This window comes from Acipenser ruthenus, chromosome 34, assembly GCF_902713425.1.
Source record: "Acipenser ruthenus chromosome 34, fAciRut3.2 maternal haplotype, whole genome shotgun sequence".
In the NCBI taxonomy this organism is placed as follows: Eukaryota; Metazoa; Chordata; class Actinopteri; order Acipenseriformes; family Acipenseridae; genus Acipenser; species Acipenser ruthenus.
In genome coordinates, this window is record NC_081222.1 from 2,007,987 (window position 1) to 2,029,540 (window position 21,554).

Genomic DNA, 21,554 nt, shown 5'->3' on the forward strand with positions numbered 1-21,554 from the left:
ATTTAGAAGCATGTGAAACTACAGGTACTGTCCCTAGAGGACAACAGCAGTTACACCAACAAACACACATTAACTCAACCCACATTCAACTCTGAGATTAACACCCGTGATTACCCTTTATATACACCTGTGAGTGGAGCCTAATTAACCATGAATTATTCAATTTACAGCCCGAGCCACATTCCCACGTGCTTTTCTGGCAGGGAGGAATTTAACCCCTTCCCTGCCAACCCAATATTCACCACACACACCCACACATTACACCGGCAGGGCTTTCACCCTGCCACAGGAATGTGTCATTTTTGGTAATTTCCTGCAACTGTAATGACCCTTGCTGATGCAAATAAACTGCACTGCACATTGTAGGCTAATTTCGTTATTTCAACTTTAACTTGTATTGTAAATCTTTGTTTACTTCTTATTTATAATTTACAAAAAAATCCCTTTGCAATTCAAGTTGTATTCTGTTTGTGCTGAGCTGTCTTGTGCAGGTCAGTGATTCTGTCATCGATGGTATATCCACTGTTTAGTGGTTAGTCTGAGTTAAAGCTCTTTGATTCACTGAATTCTGATTGGAAATGATGTTCAGAGCTCTAGTGTTCCGCTGCGGTTCAGGATTGCATCATTTCTTTGGGATCGGCTACTCTCAATTGTATCATGCTTTTGTCAGTCGTGTTTTTAAGGCAGTGGTGCACAAACGTTTTATATACTGCCCCCTTTTCTTAGCATACATTTTAACTTTATATTTTAACAGGTGTTTTTTTTTTTTTTTTTTCTTTTGGATTTAATTTAAATCGTGTATTTTCCTGGATTTAAGTCCAGATTTAGCTAAATACATAAATGTCAATATACACTTTCTTAAAAGTTTTTAAATTTGTACTTTGATAAAGCTTATAAATGTTGAAAACGTGTATCACAAATTCAACACTTAAAATCAGTCTAATTTATTCACGCCCCACACTTTGCACAACACTACTTTAAGGTGGGATGTGAGGAATTTGAAGCCGCATTAGATTAGGATGACAAACAGTCTAAGGTTAATTTATCTAGCAGACAATAATTAATATTTAAAATACAGATGCAGCAGATTATCTTATATAAATATAATACAAATACAAATATAATAGATTCAATCGGGACTGACAAAGCAGAAAATGGAAACAAGATACCAGGATTCATTAATCAACATTTATTAATGAGATATTTAATCACTTTTGTTATGTTAATTCATTATATAAATAAGTCATAGTTAATATGTTTTTTGATTGCTCAGCATTACTGTTGACAATTACAGCAAAATTAACTCAATATAAAAACATAAATGCTTCTCAGAAAAACAATTGTAATTAAACATTTGCATTATATGGGATAAGCTTTATGTAGCCTGCGGTTACTGAACTGTCATAGCAGTAAATAAGTCACTTGATACAGAAGAGAGTGTTAGTAACCTGTTATTTTGTGCCATGCTATCTTCTGTGTTTTAAAGATGCACAGCCTTGCATTTAAACAAATAATCATTACATGTAAAAAAAAACACAGGCATTAACAATTCCAGAATGTGCAATTTGGTGAACATTTGTCAAAAAAAACAACATGCAGGACATTAATGCAGCTTACTGTTAGAAACCATTATTATCATCTTTCATGTTAAGACAGTGAATGAATGACTCTTCTTGCTGTACTTTAAGTGTTGTTCTATGGGTAGGATTTCATGGCATGACTCAGCACACTGTTAAACAGCGTTAAAAGAATAATCTATTTCAAATGGTGAAGTATATATTCTTGTGTCCTTTTAGGATTATGAAAACAAGCTCCATATTTGGCTCTGGCTCTGAACACAAAAAACACAGAGTCCAGTTTCACAAAGAGTTTGCAGCATAAAAGGCTGCTAACTATCATGAACATTTCAGCTGTATTCTTTCGATTTGCTTCACAAAACACTTCAGGCCTTTATTCGTCTGTATATCAATACTATTACTGCTATTACAGCCACAGACAAAACTCCAATCCCAATCCAATGGCTTCTTCCTGTACATAAGAAATGAACAAAGTCATTAGTGTATCCTGCATTTCTTGTACTTCTATTGATACCCAACACCAAACAGTATCTTACTACAAACTGAAGGGGAAGGTTAGTTATCTGTATTTTATTTTATCCAAACCGAGAACTCACTATGTGTGACTATTCAAAGTTATTTTGCCATTAACCACGTTTGCCAAATAATATGTGTATGATTTGAAAATGTTTATTACCCCGGTGCCCTGACTGTAAACAACTGTAAACAACAATATTTATGCTTTAACATCCCAGTTGTTCTGAATATTTTACACACCTCTTCTAGGCAAAAATGTAAACGTTACCTTTGACTGTAAGAGTGATGTTCTTCATTGCGACCCCATATATGTTTTTAGCATGGCATTCATAAACCCTGGCATTGCTAGACGAGGCTCTTGTGATGTTTACAGTAGACACTCCATCCTTCGTTATCTCCTGTACATTATCAGCTTTGGGGTATTTCCACTCATACGTGGGGGCTGGGCTCCCATCAGCGGAGCATTTTAAAACTATACTGCCCCCATCACGAACTTCAACATTTTCTTCAGCAGCGCTCAATAGACTGGGCTTGTCTGAAAAGAAAAAAGGAGAGTAAACAAAGAGAGGAAGGCTCTTCAGATCCTATCTGAAACCAGGTGGAGGAGGAGCAGGGCAATGGGAAACGCAAATTCACATTTACAACAGACAAAGAATTTACAGTGTGGGCCATTTTCATCTGCGGATTTGACTTTGTACAACTGGGCTTGTTTGTTTTAATACATAGGCTTTCTTTTCCATCCAACGGGTGACTGTGGAGGATTCTAGTTCTATGATTTACATTAATTTACCTGTCTTGATCAGACCCTGGCCACATTATTTTGAAAAATGTTAGGCATGCTTTCCCACTATAATGCTGGTTTTCAGTTTACAGTCATGTGGTTTATAATTATTAAAGAATCAGCAGGCTAGGAGAGCAAGAGAATGAAAAATAATTGCTCAACTTACAAAATACTGGTATTTTCAAGGGAGGAGAGAGTTTTGCTGGATTTGGTTTCGGTCCTCCGGGTCCCAATTGAAGCTCTGCCACACAAGTGTACTCCGCTCCATTGTCTGCTCTGGTTGGTGTCACTGGAATGGGGACGTTTCCATTCACAGGAAACACTGCTGAGTCATGAGTAAAGCTTCTACTCCCAAGCTGTTCATCTCCCTTATACAGCTTCACACTGAGATATCTGATAGGAGCCACATCTAGGACCTGGCACGTTATATTAGATTCTTCACCGATCTTCATAAAGTCAGGAGCAATGAGGGAGACGCTTTCTGGATACTCTGCAAATGAACATAAACAATATTGTTTTTGCTACAGGGTGATATTAAAAGGCTCAGATCAGTGTGCTGTATAGAAATATACCAAACAAACAAAGACAATGCAGATTATGCAGCAAACGCTGTCCATACAGAAAAGTTTGAAAAATAACACTGGGATGCTATCCTGAAGAAACCCTGGCAGAACCATGTGCAGATCCCAGCAATGCAACTCCATGAACTTGGGACACACTGTCTACTGCACAGAGGTGCTGATACAGTAGGGACACTTACTGTATATATCAGTACTAAACTTTCTGCATAATGACAAGGTTCAACAGTATTCTGTAGTTTTCACCCCACATACAATCAGCTTACAAACAATGTAAAATAAGTGTTATATGAAGTCACTTACTGTAAATAACCAAATCCAGTTTTTCTACACACTGACGGGGTTCATTCATGTAGTTTATAAAGCATTTTGGCTCTGCATCCCAAACAGTGAGGCTGCTGACATTCCAAACTGCTATTTTACTATTCGGTTCATTCACAGGGTTAACAGAAGACTCCCAGCCAGCCCCCAATACATCTTCACGTGTTGTGGAGCAGTTGACAGTCACTGGGTCTCCAAATCTCACCACGACTCTAGAGGGGTCAATATTCACATCACAGACAGCAGAAGAGACACCTAAAAGAGATAATAACAATCATCTCAACACTTCTATTATCTTTCACAAGGAAAGCAATACAGATAAAATATTGATTTAATAAAAATGTATGTTTCATTAATTCAGACAGGTGCAATACATTTTCTTAAAGAATACACACACACACACACAAACACACACACACACACACATCTATGGGTAGCAGTGTGGAGTAGTGGTTAGGAAAGAAAAGTAAGAAAAGTGGTCAAACAGACTACCAACGGATATAAAACGCAACATTAAATCCTGGTTTTATGCAGTATAACCACTGCTTAATGTAAATCATTTTGCATTAGGAGCTCTGGAAACCCAAATGTGTAGAACACAATTTAGAATAAAAATCTGCCTTAACAGATGTTAAACACATTTAATTTACCTGTAGGAGAACCCATATAAAACAATACAGGGCACTTACTTTCTGTAGTAGAAAACAGAAGAGCTAAAACACAGGTAATGAGATTTCCAGGTTCCATTTGTTTACGTTCTGTAGTAAAGGGTTCTAAGTTCGATTCGAAACAGCGAATCTAGCATTCTTAGGCTAAAATCGAAAGTAAAACCAAAAAAAAAACCGTTTTGTATACGCATGCGCAATGATTAGGGCCGACCAAAATGATCAACATTTCCTGAAATCGTACGCTTTTTGTTTTAAGCAAAAACAACTACATTTGTATATAGTTTGAAATATGTACATGGTATAGAATATGCACAGAGTATAGAAGGCAATACAGCGTCAGCAAACTCCGGTTATTTTTCTCGTGTTTAAAACATTTCTTTGACATATCGAGTTAATTTCTGATGCTGTGGTGTTAGCAATATGAGTATATATCAAGGGGCAATCGTTTGAATGACAAATGGTGCAGAAAGACAACATCACATGATTAAATTAACATACTGTAACGTGCACGGGGGAATGCAGCAGCAGGGATGGTCGGTGACGTAATCACACAGAAAGACAAGCTTGATAGACGCTCCTTGCAAAAGAGCTGTCTCTTGTGCAGCCGTATCGGCACTATGCTTTAGAGCGAAAGGTCCCGGGTTCGCGTCCGCCCTCCGCCTGTGTGTGGATTGAGAAATCCTGCCTGTCACTAAAGGTATATCCTAAAAAAACTCAATGCAGTAGCGACTGCAGGATTTAATTCCTGGCTGGGCCGTTTATGACGTAATGACGTAATTCCTAATATGTGTACTGAGGACACTATCAAAGATCTTTATAGTAACTAGAAGATTTTTGACTATACTGTCAGAAGTAGCAGCATATTCCCCAAGGACGCACACTCTACCAAAACATTTTGACAGACGGAAATCCGATTTACTACCAACAGGCATAGCAGCACAAATGCTATAAGGTTAGCATCTGACAAAAGCTCTCAAACGTGTTTCGACTTCTCAAAGTGAGCTTAAATTTAAAAAGCTCTCATACAGTGACTAAAAGTGAATGTTAATACTTCCCTTTGAGCTTTACAAGTGTCATTTACATGGGAACAAAAACGAAACAGGAATAGAGGCATGAGTTGAGCATAACATACATCTCAGCTGCATCAGTCAACTGAATTCAAATTGATAAAATTAAATGTAGGTACTGACATTACTGGCGCATTTGTTGATTCGTCGGTTCGTTTTCTTTTTAAAAAATGTGTCGGGACATAGCTAATGCGTAAGACACAAATATAGCTATGGTTTACTGCAAAGTTTGCTAAACATTCGGTATTATTATATTTCTTAGACTTACAATTGTTACAAGATATCACATTATTTTTACATACAGTTATCAATTTATACAGTTGTTTTTTTACTGGAGCAATCTAGTTAAAGTACCTTGCTCAAGGATACAACCGCAGTGCCTCCTCACCTGGGAGTGAACCCACGACCTTCCAGTCAGGAGTCCCGAGCCCTAACCACTACTCCACACTGTTGCCCTGTGTAGGTAATTAGATAGGTAATTGCAAATGTAAAAAATAACTAAACAGCAGCTGCACAAGCTAGTTGCGTGCCTTGCAATGAAAGAAAATTTCCTGTATGTATGCTCCTGACGCGCTGTAATTTCGATACTATAGTATCGAAGACGTAAGATCTCATATCTCAGCCGTACAATAACCAATCTTTTTTTTTCATAACCATGACAACGGTGCTGAGGTGGGTGGGACGGATATATTTTTTGAACCACAAGGATGAGCTAGAGTCGCCGCAGCAGATTACAGTCTGATACGGTTTGGCATGAAATGTTTTTAATTGTCAATCGCTGCATGACTGGGTGGGCCCATGAGCAAAATGGGGGGGCCCAGGCCCCTCAGTCCCAAGCGTGGCGCCGCCCCTGGCTCAATGTGAAAAAAGTAAACGCTGAAGCTCAACCCAAACCACTGGAAACGTTGCAAATGGCAAGCCTAGCACTTCCCAATACTATGATTAAAGAATCAGGGCTTTTCATGAACATGCACAATACAGTACAATCACGTTGAGCCCTAAACAACCCATTCAACGTGAACTGCACTTAATGTGAAAAACGCTTTAGTGCTTAAATTCTAACCAATCCCTATGACACTTTGCAAATGACAAGCTTAACGCTTCCCAATACTTTTCCAATAATCGATTAAATTCCCACATTTTAGAATAGTATTGGTAAGTGTTATCCTAGAGTTTCTATGGTTTTGGTTGTAATTTAAGCACATTGGCTCTGAATATCAAATATCATATGTTGAATGATAAGAACATAAGAAAGTTTACAAACGAGAGGAGGCCATTCAGCCCATCTTCCTCGTTTGGTTGTTAGTAGCTTATTGATCCCAGAATCTCATCAAGCAGCTTCTTGAAGGATCCCAGGGTGTCAGCTTCAACAACATTACTGGGGAGTTGGTTCCAGACCCTCACAATTCTCTGTGTACAAAAGTGCTTCCTATCTTCTGTTCTGAATGCCTCTTTATTATTATTTGTTTATTTAGCAGACGCCTTTATCCAAGGCGACTTACAGAGACTAGGGTGTGTGAACTATGCATCAGCTGCAGAGTCACTTACAACTACGTCTCACCCGAAAGACGGAGCACAAGGAGGTTAAGTGATTTGCTCAGGGTCACACAATGAGTCAGTGGTTGAGGTGGGATTTGAACCGGAGACGTTCTGGTTCCAAGCCCTTTTCTTTAACCACTGGACCACACAGCCTCCTCCTCTTTATCTAATCTCCATTTGTGACCCCTGGTCCTTGTTTCTTTTTTCAGGTAAAATAAAGACCCCTGGGTCGACATTGTCTATACCTTTAGGATTTTGAATGTTTGAATCAGATCGCCGCGTAGTCTTCTTTATTCAAGACTGAATAGATTCAATTATTTTAGCCTGTCTGCATACGACATGCCTTTTAAACCCGGGATAATTCTGGTTGATCTTCTTTGCACTCTTTCTAGAGCAGCAATATCCTGTTTAAGGTCCAGGGTAAAGCAAGGTGCATTTTAATAACACGGTGTTTATTTAAACTCTGTTGCAGGAGTTTGTTTCACAAAAGTGCAGCTGATACTGTATGCAATATCACTTTATCAGTACTACCTAAAGCCACAGGAGGGCGCTCTTATCAACAGCAAGTTAAATGGTAGTGGAAGAGAAGTAACTGCTGCTTTCTTATGTAAACTATAAAGCATCAGTTCAGTGTTTGGAGGTGTCCCTCCTGACTGCTTCTCTGCCATCGTTTTACATGAAAGATATCTTCATGTAACTTACAGAAAACAGAAAAAGTATTTTGCAATATAAAATGATTAAATCTCTGCGCTCCCTCAATATTTTTCATCCTCATCTGTCAGACATGTCGACAGTAAATTGTACAAGTCCTATATTTTCCTGTATAAGGGCCCTTCATTAATTCAATGTTTAATATACAGAAAGACAGATAAATAGTCATGTTTTGTGTGTATTAGCTACAAGGGGAAATGGCTTGTATGAGCAGTTCAGCTAAAACCCACAAGAGACAGATGGAGAGATCACATAAACATTCTACCATTTGTGTTGAGGCATACATTCTGAACCACTGACTCAATGCTTTTGTAGTAATAGAGTGTCCTTGGCTATAACAGTGTCCAGTGGTCTTTTTCACATAAACCTGGGCAATGTATATTTATTACAGGCATTACCAACAGAAGTTTTAGATAATCCTTGCACTATCAGTGGGTTTGAAATAATCCTTGCACTATCAGTGCACTAGAGCGGACATTTTGAAAAGAGCTTTGAAAAAGATTTGAAAGTTACAAGTGTAAAAAGTTGTCAGGATGTTAACAATGAAAAGAGAAATGCAGGTACGTTGTTTAAACAGGTGTAGCAGCACGTGGGGACGTGGAATGCTGTATTTTTCAAAACCCTGCTTTAACCTCTAAAGCAATGCTGTGGCAGTTTCACTGCAATGCAAAACTACTGGCGCCTTAAGCACACATGCAGGAAGCCCCATAAATACTGCTAAACTTCCCCTTCATAGCACTTAACTGTCCTTGATTTTAATGATCAGAACAGTGCATGAATCCTGATAAGAGCTCAGCTGGCTTCAATACTGCTGTCTCATGAAGAAAACAACACAGGGAGGATATGTCAGCCTTCATCAAGGTCAAAACAAGCAAGAGGAAATATTTCAGTAAACAGATCCCTTCTACTGCAACTTATTTAAAATACATTAACACTTCAGTGGAGTGGTTGTGTGACTGTGATTTTATATATATATATATATATATATATATATATATAGAGAGAGAGAGAGAGAGAGAGAGAGAGAGAGAGAGAGAGAGAGAGAGAGAGAGAGAGAGAGAGAGAGATTACTATTAAACAAGCATTCAATTTACTGTACAGTTCTACACACAACCAAACTATTCAAACACAAAAATGAACCTGTGCTGTAATTACAATAAACTGAGAAAGCCAACAAAAACAACAGCATGTTGAAAACAAACATAGAAGACTGGACTGTAAAAGAAGTGCTAACTAAGGCTGTATCATACAAGAACTGTACATCTCACTGATTTCCTGTGGTGAGGATATTCACGTCTGTATGGGGACGTGGGCATCTGCCACTTCCTGTGCGTCACTGCTTTCATGCAGACAAAAAATCATATGGCCAACACGTGTCTGTTGTGCAGTACCTTTGATTGGCCACACAAAATGTTGAGATGAAGTAAAAAAAGAAATGGTACAAATTGAATGTAATGGCATTTGAGACATCAAAGCCCATCACAATGTGAGATGTGTGCTATTGAGGAATAAAGGTGAGGAACCCCTGCTCCATTTTCTTAATGGTCTTCTCTACCAATAATCCCCCTTCACTCTACAAAGGGGGCGGAGGGGGGCTCCTTCAGGAAAGTTCCACTTTTTGATTTCATACAGTATATTAGTGCCCTCTGCATGGTGAAGGATGAGGGCAAACGCAAGACGTCCTGGCTAAAATGGTTATACGTTTGCACTTCTACATAACACCACTGACATTGTAAAATATAATGATTTTATTATAGTATATACATACAATTGTAACACAGTAAGTCCACACCAAAACGTTTTAATTTCAACTTTTACAAATTAGTTTGGAGGTTGTCATCTGTGAATGTGCAGGTATGTGCATCCCATTTACACAAAAAACCCCAAAAAACAAAAGAACCTGCATTTGTAACAGAAGTTTGCATAAAAATGACCTTCATTTTTGTAGTGTCCCAAGATGCCCAAGTTTGCATTCAATTAGAAAACGGTCTGTAAGTCAATGCTGCAGCTACTTCTCGAAGTATTTGAAGGTTATAAATCGCACCTGCAAGTCCTGTTTTTAGTTTAAGCGCTTTCTTTTTTTCAATGTCGTTTTTGTCTTGTGGTAACATTTTTAAACTGTAGGGAGGTGCACTGGAACCTTTTTAAGGGAGGCATTGTGTTGGCTTAGTGCTCCCAACCAATTTGAAGTCACAAAGTCCCTTATAAAAGTGAATTGCTTTACCACACCTCGCTATGCTTTCACTAAGCTTGATTGCACTTTGCTAGGCTTTTACTATGGGACACTTTCATAGTGGCTGTGCAGGTAAACCATACTGCAGTATTATCCTTTCACTTTATTTTATTTAGCATATTGTTTTGTTTATTATCTTTGTGTAGGTGCCCATCTCATCCAATTATAACATTCTGGAGTTCTCTAGCTATCGAGAGCAGGTGATCGCTTTGTTCAGGTGAGAAGTAATACAGAGGACTAATAGCAATGGCTAGTCATGGTGCAGGGTTGGTGCTATGCAATATTTCAAATCCTCCGCATTTTCCAGGTTTTAGAATTCTTGTGAAAAAATCTGCATATCTCTAGAAGACTGCAATAGCACCGTGATTTGACTGTTTTTAAATTCTTGATACTGTGGTGTTTCTCAAAGCTAACCTACTGTTTGTGAAAAAAAAAAAAACAGACTATTTACATTTTTCAACACATTATATAAAAATGACAATTTATTGAAGTGCCTTGCCATTGCAATCTTTCAGTGTTATTACTTTGGAGCTTAAAGACTTGCTTGAAAATAATATACTGTTATTCACCATTCTGTCCTTTTTGCTGCCAAGACCCTGTTTTACAGCAATTTACAGCTGCACAGCAGCAACCAGCTTTCTTTCCACCATGTTAGTCTCAACAGGTGATTAAAGTCAACACACAGCATGTTGACTTCTAGTAGGCTGTAGATTTTGATTACAATAATTTGTGGAAATACAAAAAAAATTCTGTGCATTTTAAGTATATCTTTAACATGAAATAAAATAAAACCAACAAACATTTTTGTTACAGTGGTATAAACACTAGCTACTGATTACATTCCTCAAGGCACTGTTTTATGATTCTAATCACAATCAGAACCATCTTATTAAAAATAAACTGTGTTATAAATATAATATTTTATACAATGTGGGTTGTTATTGGAAGATTCTAAAGCACCCATGACAAGAAACTTGGATTAAACTTAAAAGGGGCAAAATAACTTTAGCGTAACAGCTTCCTTGCAAACTTCACTTATCGTTTTTCTGAAGATTTTTTCGAGACTTTGCACTGGGAGTGAATCTGCAGTTTGGTGGCAGGATGAATGGGCTTCACCTAAAGTTTTGGTTTTTACTCATTTAAGAAAAAGTTGTGTTTTTATATAAACTTTACATTTGAACTGATATCTGATATGCGCCTTGTGCTAAGCTATTTTCAATTTGTTTTAGTACAGTAGACATATTCAGTCATTTTTGTATACAGTTACATTTCCAAACCAAAAAAAGGCATTTTAAAAAGTAAATACCTACAATATATCAATTTAGTGAAGAGTGTTAGCTTAAAGCTGTATTTCTGTGCAGTGTATTTTAAGAAACTGTTGATGACATCACAAAGAGGAGCCTGCTCTGAAATTCTATTGAGTTCTTTCCAATGCTGGTACTGCACAGGTGCACAAGTGAGTATAAATACAAGGGCTCTTCTCCAGGGCGTTGTTTTTATGCTTGGGTTCAAACCTGTCGCTCTGCAAGATAAATAAATCCCTCTGAGCGTGCAAACAAGAGGACAGGCTCCTGTCTTCATGAAGAAACAAAGACAAGCTCCATATGCCTTCTGTCTTTCAATGTAGCAGAGCAACATCATCCCACAGCATGGCCTTGGCATAGCACTGCAAGAGGTCTGGGGATCATTGACAGCAATGCGGCTCCTTCATAAAGTCAAAAGACAAGAATGTTTGGAAGTCTTATGTAGGTAAAAACCTGCAGTTAATTCTTTAATTATATACTGTGCTTGGCTGGATTTCTGAGGGTTCGGGAGAACGGTAGGCAGGTGGATAACAAACGTCCTTTTCGGTGGGTTCATACTTGTGTTAAGGGTATTTCATCAGCTGCCTTTCCATTATGTGCCACGCTGCCATTTGCACTTGAAGGTTTTCCTTTGAGGTTGTACTCTCCTGTTTTATGCTGTTTGTAGTATACATAGTACAGGACCATTATTAATATTGGAATAACAAGAACAATTAGTACTACAACTCCAGCTATTATTGGAATGAGGTAATCTGAGAAGGAAATAAAAAAACAAATTGTAAGCAAAACATGTATTTCATTCAATTCTAAGAGTGTATTTGTTTGTTGCATGTGTGAGGGTGTTAGCTAATTTAAGACCTTTTTGTTTCCAAGTACATTTGGTTTTCAATATTTCTGATTCCCTCTGAACGCTCCTAAATATTCTCTTGTTAAATAACTGCAATACACATTTTACATTCAGAGTAGAAACGTGTGTGCTGTCAAATACTCAAGACATCCAAACTCTTATAATTTGATTCAAGGGGGTACTTTTCCTCATCACCTGTAATTTCTAGCTCTCTTATTTTGTGTCTTTTTTGTGTTTCTGTCATTAGCCCTGGTCCTCCCTGGAACTGATACTTTGAATAATTATCCTGTTTAAACAGAATAAATAAACAAATCAATCACGCACTGCCATCATCCTAGTTCCTTGCTCTAATACTCTTACCCTAATTAGCGATTCTGAAACTGGAGTAACCACTGATTATGTTGTTTTTACAAACGTTCACGTTTTTACTTTACAGTTATACAGATTATCAGTATTTTAGATATTGTTAAGACTATGAGGCTAATAAAAATAGACTTAAATACGGTAACAATCTTTTCTTTTGGGCAAAGTTGCATCTTAATTGCAAGTGGTAGCATGTTAAAATAACTAAGGGTTAATTCTGTTTAGATGTTGTAATGTAGTGTAGCAGATGGATGTGTGGAGATTGGTAGATGAAGTAGTAAGCCTATAATTGCATTAAATGGTTTACATTACCTGTAACTTCAACTGTAACTTTCCTTGTGAAATTCCCATGTATGTTCCTAGCATGGCATTCATAAACACCACGATTGCTAGATGAGGCTCCTGTGATAGTCACAGTAGACACACTGTCCTTCGTTGTGATCTTCACATTATCAGCTTCAGGGTGTTTCCACGTGTATGTAGGGGCTGGGATACCATCAGCAGTGCAGTTAAAAACTACGCTGTCCCCTTTCAGAACAGGCACACTTTCTTCTGCAGGGTTTATTGCACTGGGCTCATCTGAAAGAATGAACGGCATTAACGGCATTACTATTACAACACTTCATAGTAGCTACTCATGTATAATTTACTTTGAGTTGTGATCACAAGTTTTTGAAGATTCTGATCAATGTGAATTAAAGTTGTTAAATGATAAGTTTCTTCTCACCCAAACTAAGTTGTATTAATTAAAAGTCAAAGTTGTTATAATCGTGGAAATTCATAGTGGCACCTTTGAGTAAATTGTTGATGCTCATAACATCGATATATATTGTAACTCCTGAATGTGGAGTTTTGCACAGCAGTGTATGTGATTGAAGCTCCATCTGAAAGGACATGCAGCTGCCAATGTTGATGGATAATGTTAATGATTCTGACAGCTCTAACATTGAATTCTTCTTTCAGGTTTTTTCTCTATTGCTCATTCCATCGGGCTGCCACCTTGTTCACAGTTTTGCAATGTTGTTGTTTTATTGTTATTATTATTTGCTCCCTGGTCTTGAGAAATCATGTGATAATGTGACCTTTCAACTCTGACTGTAGTTCTGCTTTACCCGAGGTGCAGAGCGGATATCGCACAGTAGATTTATTTTTCTGACCTCTGCTAACAGACACGGAATATCCTAAAAGGCTTAATGTAAAAAAAAAAAAAAAAGGCTTAATTCAAACCAAATCCCTAGAAACTTGCAAACGGCAAGCTTAACAGTTCCCAAGACAATCCTAAAAAAAATCTGGGGTTCCCATTGACATGCACAATATAGTAACCACGTTGAGCCCTACAAACAACCCATTTAATGTGAACTGCACTTCATGTGAAAAACACTTAATGTGGCTGAAATTCTAATTCTAACCAGTTCCCATGGAAACACTTCCCAATACTTTCTTCCAAAAAGTGGGGTTCTTATTAACGCAATATAATGATCACATTCAGCCCTACAAAACCTAGCGTTTTTCACATTAAGCTTTAGGATGCCCCAACAAGTACTCTCATCTTGAGAACAGGAACTGGCCACATTGTTACCGTCCCGTCTCCTCAACCCTTTCCACTGGGGAAACTCCCTCAAGGGTGGCGTTCAGTCAACTGTAAGAGTCTTACTCATGGCATGCCTACGGAATACACTTTCGAATATTAGCTTAAACTTACACCCCACAGTAACTGTCACAGTGGCAACTGCGGATCCGTAGTTGTTCATAGTTTTAAGCTGGTAGACTCCTCCATCTGTTCTCGTCAGTATTTTGGATGAATCAAACTCTTTGCTATCCTTTAACCACACAGTTTTAGGGGGAGGATTTCCCTCAGCTTCACAGTCAAAGTGGCTGCTGAGTGTTTCGCCTTCTTTCAGATCTTTACTGGCGGGAAAATGTGTTTTTATCGTGGGAGGATCTGTAGTTTTTGGAAATAAGAAAAAAAATGAAATTTGTAACTTAGATATGCAATACCATTTTTATTTATAAAAGCTTATTTTGAGAGGTTCATATAAAGACCATATCATCATTTAGATCGATCTTTATTAGGATCAGTTCTTTAGTAATACAAGCATTTCTCATCTATTTGGTGAATGAAATAGAGGGACCCCTGAATATCCCCTTTATTATACTGCGTGTATAATTGTACATTGTTAAGTTTCATATCTATGGGCCTATTTGATGATGCATACATGTTCTGGGAGAGCAACTTCTCAATCTCAACTCAGTTTACACAACTGTTTTATAATTTTAAAAAATCGTGACCAAAGGGGATATTATAAACCTCAGAACTTTCACCAGTGCATCGGAATCCTTGAACAACACACACAGACACACACACACAGACACACACACACACACACTGACACACACACACACACAGACACACACACACAAACACTGACACACACACACACACACAGATGCAAACACACATACACAGTGACACACACACACACACACACACACACACACACACATGCAAACACACACATACACACTGACACACACACGCAAACAACGGCATACTGTATACTTACACAAAATATTGAAGGTGGTACTTTGATTTTTCTTAACAGGTGTAGCAGCTAACTTCAGCTCAGTCTCACAAGTAATCATTTTGCCGTTGAGTTCTTTCTCCGCTTTAAACTCGTACTGAGCGGGTGTACTATTGTGAGTTTTATTGACAATTAAACCGTTGAGGAGCAGCCTTTGGGTTGCAGTTGCTGGGAATGAGCCATCCACACTGCATGTAACAATCCCTGTATGATTTACCAGTACAGCCTCAGTGTGAAGGGTGGGCTCTGGTAGCACTGTAACAAGACACACATGTTAGTACAGAACATTATTTCAGAATCTCTTCATCCAGTTCCCTAGCAATGGCAAATCTACAGAATTATATCAGGCTAGAATACAGGATGAAGATTGACTCTACATAGTTTACAGAGCATATAGATGTAAACATACTGGGACAATGTTTTTACTTACCGTAGCCTTGAACATTTCTACTTGCGCTTTTTGACAAAGATCTGAGGGACACATTACATGTAATCGCTGCAGGTTCAACAGAATCCAGAGTAAAACTTTTTTCAACATACACGTTATCCATGTTGGAGCGGTTTGTGTGAATTTCATTATTTATCAGCAGCTCTACTTGGACTTCTTCAGGTGGGAAGGCATTTTTAAGTTCGCATCTCACTGTAGATGGCTGGTTGACTTCTACATTTTCTGATACAGTAAGGATTGGTTGTTCTTCAAAATCTACAATACAAGAAACAGACCCGAACATGCGGTTAAAATATACCATACAGCTAATGTACTATTGCCTTTGAGATCTGTGTACAATCCCCAGGTTTCATGACATGCACAATCAGAACAGACACAAAGAATAACAAGACCACCCGGTCAGTGTTCTGTCACTGGATGTCGTTTTAGATCTGGGGTGGCCCATGTTAGAGCTGTGCTGTTCATAGCTGACCTTTGTCTTGTACCAGGTATGACCAGACTGTTATTGGCAGGGGAATGAGAAGACTGTAAGAACACTGTGAGCGTGCCTTTAATGGTGGACAATGGGGTTAGTTAGATCAATGGCAACAATTAATAACTTTCAATTAATTTACAGACTTTTTTTAGGTAACGGACCTTGATTAGCACTAGTCTTGGACTTGCTAATGGTACAGTACCTGCGGTAGTCCCAGAAAAGTGCTAATCAGTTTTTGCAACAGAGGGGCAAGAAGGTTTCACGTGAGGAGGAGGCTTATGTCTTTACTGCTGACACCACCTTAGTGCAGCGCAGACTGTGACGAGGTCTACTTTCTGAAAACGCAGAATCGACAGGAATTATATTTCATTGTGAAATTAAACATGACTATCTATGGGACACTGTAGCTTTAATTGATGCTTCGATTTGTTGCTTTGAGATGATTGTTGCTGGTATGTTTCAACTCATTCATTGATTATTGATTGCCATTGGTTTTTATGTTGCCAACCTCGCTGTAACATTCATTGATTGATGAATCTCCTTGATGCCTTACTCCTCACGTAGCTAACTACCTATTAACAAATGCTTTCCTTGTGATGATAGCTGTTTTGTAAAGAGAAATTCACAATCTAATGAAAAACATTGTATGTCTTCTAGCCTCTTTTATAATAGTGTTCTTGCATGGAGTCTATTACCCAATTGTCCAATACTTGATTAGGAAATTGGTTTCTGATTGCCCTTGCCTGAAGGACATGGAAACTATATCACAAACAGGGAAAGAGTTTCTAAAGACTTACCAATTGGAAGCATTCTGAACGGGAGAGATGAATTTTTTATTGGTTCTCCTGGTCCCAATTGAAGCTCTGCCACACAAGTGTACTCCGCTCCATTGTCTGCTCTGGTTGGTGTTACTGGGAAGGGGATGCTTTCATTCACAGGAAACCGTGTTGAGTTATGAGTAAAGCTTCTATTCCCAAGCTGTTCATCTCCCTTATACAGCTTCACACTGACATATCTGGCAGGAGCCACATCTAGGACCTGGCATGTTATATTAGATTCTACACCAATCTTCATAAACTCAGGAGCGATTAGGGAGACGCTTTCTGGATACTCTGCAAATGAACATAAACAATATTGTTTTTGCTACAGGGTGATATTAAAAGGCTCAGATCAGTGTGCTGTATAGAAATATACCAAACAAACAAAGACAATGCAGATTATGCGGCAAACGCTGTCCATACAGAAAAGTTTGAAAAATAACACTGGGATGCTATCCTGAAGAAACACTGGCAGAACCATGTACAGATCCCAACAATGCAACTCCATGAACTTGGGACACACTGTCTGCTGCACAGAGGTGCTGCTACAGTAGGGGCACTTACTCTATATATCAGTACTAAACTTTCTGCATAATGACAAGTTACAACAGTATTTGGTAGTTTTTACCCCACATACAGTCAGCTTACAAACAATGTAAAATAAGTGTTATATGAAGTCTCTTACTGTAAATAACCAAATCCAGTTTTTCTGCACACTGACGGGGTTCATTGTTGTAGTTTATAAAGCATTTTGGCTCTGCATCCCAAACAGTGAGGCTGCTGACATTCCAAACTGCTATTTTACTCTTTTGTTCATTCACAGGGGAAACAGAAGCCTCCCAGCCAGCCCCCAATACATCTTCACGTGTTGTGGAGCAGTTGACAGTCACTGGGTCTCCAAATCTCACGACGACTCTAGAGGGGTCAATATTCACATCACAGACAGCAAAAGCAGCTCCTGAAAAAAGATAAGAATCATCAACTTCCTATTTAATTTATTATCTTCCACAAGACCATTCATGCAATGGTGTGTTTCACTCAGACAGGTGCACAGTAAATCATTGCAAAAGCAAAATGAATGTGTTTAAAATGTGTGCCTACAATGGCTAAAGTTGTAAATCTATGTCATTGTCACACTATTCAATATCATGATTGTATTTTATTGAGAGTAGGATTGTATGGTTATTTTTTCATAAATATGTATTTTAGCAACAAGTGACCTGCATGGTAAAGCATAGAAAAGATCAGTAAAGCATAGAAAAGTCACAGAAACTATGGTAATTGCAAAACCATGCGAAAAGCATAGTAAACCTGCAACACTTCAGGGGTGACATCAGGTATAAACTGAGCAATAGACAGCGGTTCATAAATGAACAGAAGTCACAACCTAAAACCAGACGTGCTTCTTGTTTTGAATTTCTGCTCTATAAACTCCAGTGTGGATCCTTTCCTCCAAGTTATTCACTATAATGTTTCAGCCCAATCTCAGCTGGAGGAAGCTGTGGCATGGTCCATTTCCCGTGATAATATGACCTTATTTCCTGTAATCCAGTTCAGTGACATGAGCCTATTAACTATTTAGTGAACCCCTTTAAACAGTGTGGATGTTATTGTTCTGCAGTCTAATTTGATACCATAAAACAGAACAGTAGTTTTATCCTTTTTTCATCTTCCCTAGTATAGATCTGTATATGGTTCCTCTTGCTTTTTGACTAAACACATTATGAAGAGGTTCTGCCATTTGGGGAGAGCTGGCAGTGAGTAGTCTGGGGTTTCACTTGCAGGGCCCTTTGGAGCTGATGCATCCTAAACCATGCATGACCCACAGCATGAGTTACACCATCCAGCATGTTTTACAAGAAACCCCATTAGAAAAGCAGATTGGAATTTCCCAACAGATGGTTTCGAAATGAGTTAAGATGATTATGAGTAATAGCCTAGTTAATATTGACTGACCACTGCCAACAACACTGGTAAGTTACTAGAAATAATAGAGTATTTGTTAATAATAATAATAATAATAATAATAATAATAATAATAATAATAATAATAATAATAATAATAATAAATATCCCCAATTTAAAGTTGAATTGTTCTTGATATTTATCCCTCATCTCTGTCCTCAAAGCAACAATAAATCTTTTTTTTTTTTTTTTTTTTTTTAACATAGAGAGCTCCAGGATGTAGCCACCCTTTAGCCGCTTCTCCTCAGAATAGCTGTGGTGCCAAACTTCTTTTTCCTGCCGCACAGTAGTAGTCTATGCATACAGTTTGAAATTGATACTCTTGAAACGCTCAACCAGCCTTCAACGTTTTTTTTCATTTTAAACGTTGATTTTGTTCGTTTCTGGAAATGGTATTCGCTATTAAATTAGATTTAATTTGGAAATTAAAACGAACAGCAGCATGCGTGTTTTTTCAACCCTTACACTCCCTTCCAGCACTGGTTTTGAGATGGTCGGGACGTGTCTAGAATTTACAGTTGCTTACTACCAGCAGATCTGGTTCGAAAGGTACATCAGTGCTGGTTGGAGACAGAATTCCTTGCAGAGGATATTGGATCAGAATGGTTTAGACTTCTGCCCATGTTAGATGATGAAAACATATATACACGAAGGGGGGGGGGGCTGTGGTTTAGCCAGGTTTTTAAAAACTAAATTCTGCATTGCACCATACCGTTATGTGTTAATAATAAGAGCATAGATATTATTTACACTACCGGTAGATAAGTAATAAGCAACGAATCGCTATATACATTTATACCTATCATGTTTTTACATTATTATCCGTACTGGAACCTGAACATAATCATGATAAACTGTTTGCAATTACATACATAAGGGAAGAAAAAGCTTTACTGAATTAATAATTGATATGTTTTTAAGTAAACAAACAGATCGTGGCAGTCCTGACTGCGTGATAGTGTATTATATACCTTACTTTAGTGTCGCCTGCGAACCAGCAACTGGTAACTCTTAACTGTCTGACGAAAGACAGAACAGCAAACTTACTAACCACGACTAACATAAATCGTTGCGTGAAACATCGTGTATTCATTATTCATTGGAGCTAGAGAGAAAAATGCTGTGCAGTGAAATAGAGTTCTGCATTCATTTTTGAAACGATGACAATTTTAATAAAAAAACTGAAAAAAAACCCCTGTAGGAACTGTACTACAAAACTGTTTAAAATGAACACCACAAATCGTATCCATATTTTAACTGTTTAATGTTAAAAACACGTGTAAGGTATTTAATACATATACATAATACAAACTTCGATTGAGTTTGTAGGCTCCCGTTTCTAAAAAACTATAACTAGTTATTAACTAAAATAACATGCTGTATCTTTTTAGGATATAAAACAAATATGTATATAACTTACCGCTCGTTGTTATGGAGACAAGTAATAATGAAACAGAGAGAATGTGCAGTGGTCTAACTTCCATTTGTTTTTGTTTCTTAGTTTCCAGTCACAAAATGAAGTTATTTTTAAAACCACAATACAAATCAAGCCTTAGAAAAAGTAAAAAAAAAAATCCAACTCAGGACCTTTATCTTGCAGCCTCTCGGTAAGCCTTCGGTGTAAACCCAGTTTACAGGAAATGATACGATATACAGCAAGCTAACTGCCTACCCCTTTAGTTTCTCTTCAATTATGTCATAGCTTGACGTGGAAATCCCCAAGCTTTCAAAATCCCAGAGACCCTCACCCCCTCCAAAACTGGAATTTCCAAAAAATGTAAAGTGAGTCTGGTGCTTCACCGTGTCTAATTAAAAACAAACAAACAAACAATAATTAGAAAGTAGTTTATATTTTAAAAGACGCTGCTTGGTATGTTAATTGAAATATTTCACAGTAAAACGCACACTCCAGGATCTGTGTGGGAGTCTGACTACAACCTTGGGACCAGGGAAATGTTTCCTTTGTGTATAAATCTGTCATTGGTTGACAGTTATTATTATAGCTCCAGTTACCAGTTAAAACAAAACAAAACAAAACAAAAAAATTGCCAAGACAAAGCTGAATATTATTTTACCGATTGGTTTAGTGCTCCAGACCTTGGAGCACATCTTTACACTAGAGAAATCTAGTTGTACTAGTTTTTACATCTTTATCACTGTAAAACCCACGTTTCAAAATACAATGTTACTGACAAAAGCTTTGAACAAAATGATGGCTTGTTAAAGCAGAAGTGTTGGTCTTTGGACCGGAGTTCATTGAACAGAAAAGAAGGGAGAGAACCGCAGAGTGAGTGGGGGTAGGGCTAGTAGAAAAAGTGGTCGGGGCTGAACGTGAGCTGCTGATGACACATCTAAATCAACAGTGCTTCATTTGAATTGGTTTCAATTTGTCCGTTCATATCTGGTAACCAAATTGAAGTTATTTAAAATTTTGTTTTTAGACTCCTGCGTTAGAACTTCCCCTGTCACTTGTACAGAGGGATTTTGAAGTCCCTAGTACTCTCTCTCTCTTAAAGGAATGTCTCCTTCATTCCTGGGAGGAGTTTCATATATTTATCCTGGTAGTAACATATGGGGTTCCATGTGTTAAAAAAAAAAAAGAGTTAATATTTTAACGTCTTTTTTTTTTTTCCAGATTTAACTTAAATCTTGTATTTTTTCTCCAGATTTATAAATGTTGTGAAAATAAATAAATATATATTTTTAAATGTGTACATTCAGATATAATTTATATTTAGCAACTTTTCAACATTTGCTAAAT

General features: G+C 37.7%; 1 protein-coding gene across 4 annotated transcripts; it reads right to left on the minus strand.

The window, feature by feature from the left end:
• Window positions 1–1,174: 1,174 nt before the first annotated feature.
• Window positions 1,175–20,711, minus strand: LOC117402011 (intercellular adhesion molecule 5-like). Of its 4 annotated transcripts, XM_059006932.1 has the most exons (8): window positions 20,214–20,707; window positions 17,514–17,786; window positions 16,808–17,122; window positions 15,518–15,790; window positions 15,070–15,342; window positions 14,208–14,447; window positions 12,818–13,084; window positions 10,220–12,047 (listed from the first exon to the last, which is right to left on the minus strand). In XM_059006932.1, the coding sequence occupies exons 1-8, from the start codon at window positions 20,275–20,277 to the stop codon at window positions 11,848–11,850; spliced, it is 1,905 nt and encodes a 634-aa protein (XP_058862915.1). In that variant the 5' UTR covers window positions 20,278–20,707; the 3' UTR covers window positions 10,220–11,847. The 4 variants fall into 4 exon arrangements, with proteins under 4 accessions (XP_058862917.1, XP_034766399.2, XP_058862915.1 ...); XM_059006933.1 differs by lacking the exon at window positions 16,808–17,122 and having other exon boundaries at window positions 20,214–20,711; XM_059006934.1 differs by lacking the exons at window positions 10,220–12,047; window positions 12,818–13,084; window positions 14,208–14,447; ... (2 more) ...; window positions 16,808–17,122; window positions 17,514–17,786 and adding exons at window positions 1,175–2,028; window positions 2,362–2,628; window positions 3,041–3,364; window positions 3,756–4,028 and having other exon boundaries at window positions 20,214–20,706.
• Between the last annotated feature and the right edge of the window lie 843 nt (window positions 20,712–21,554).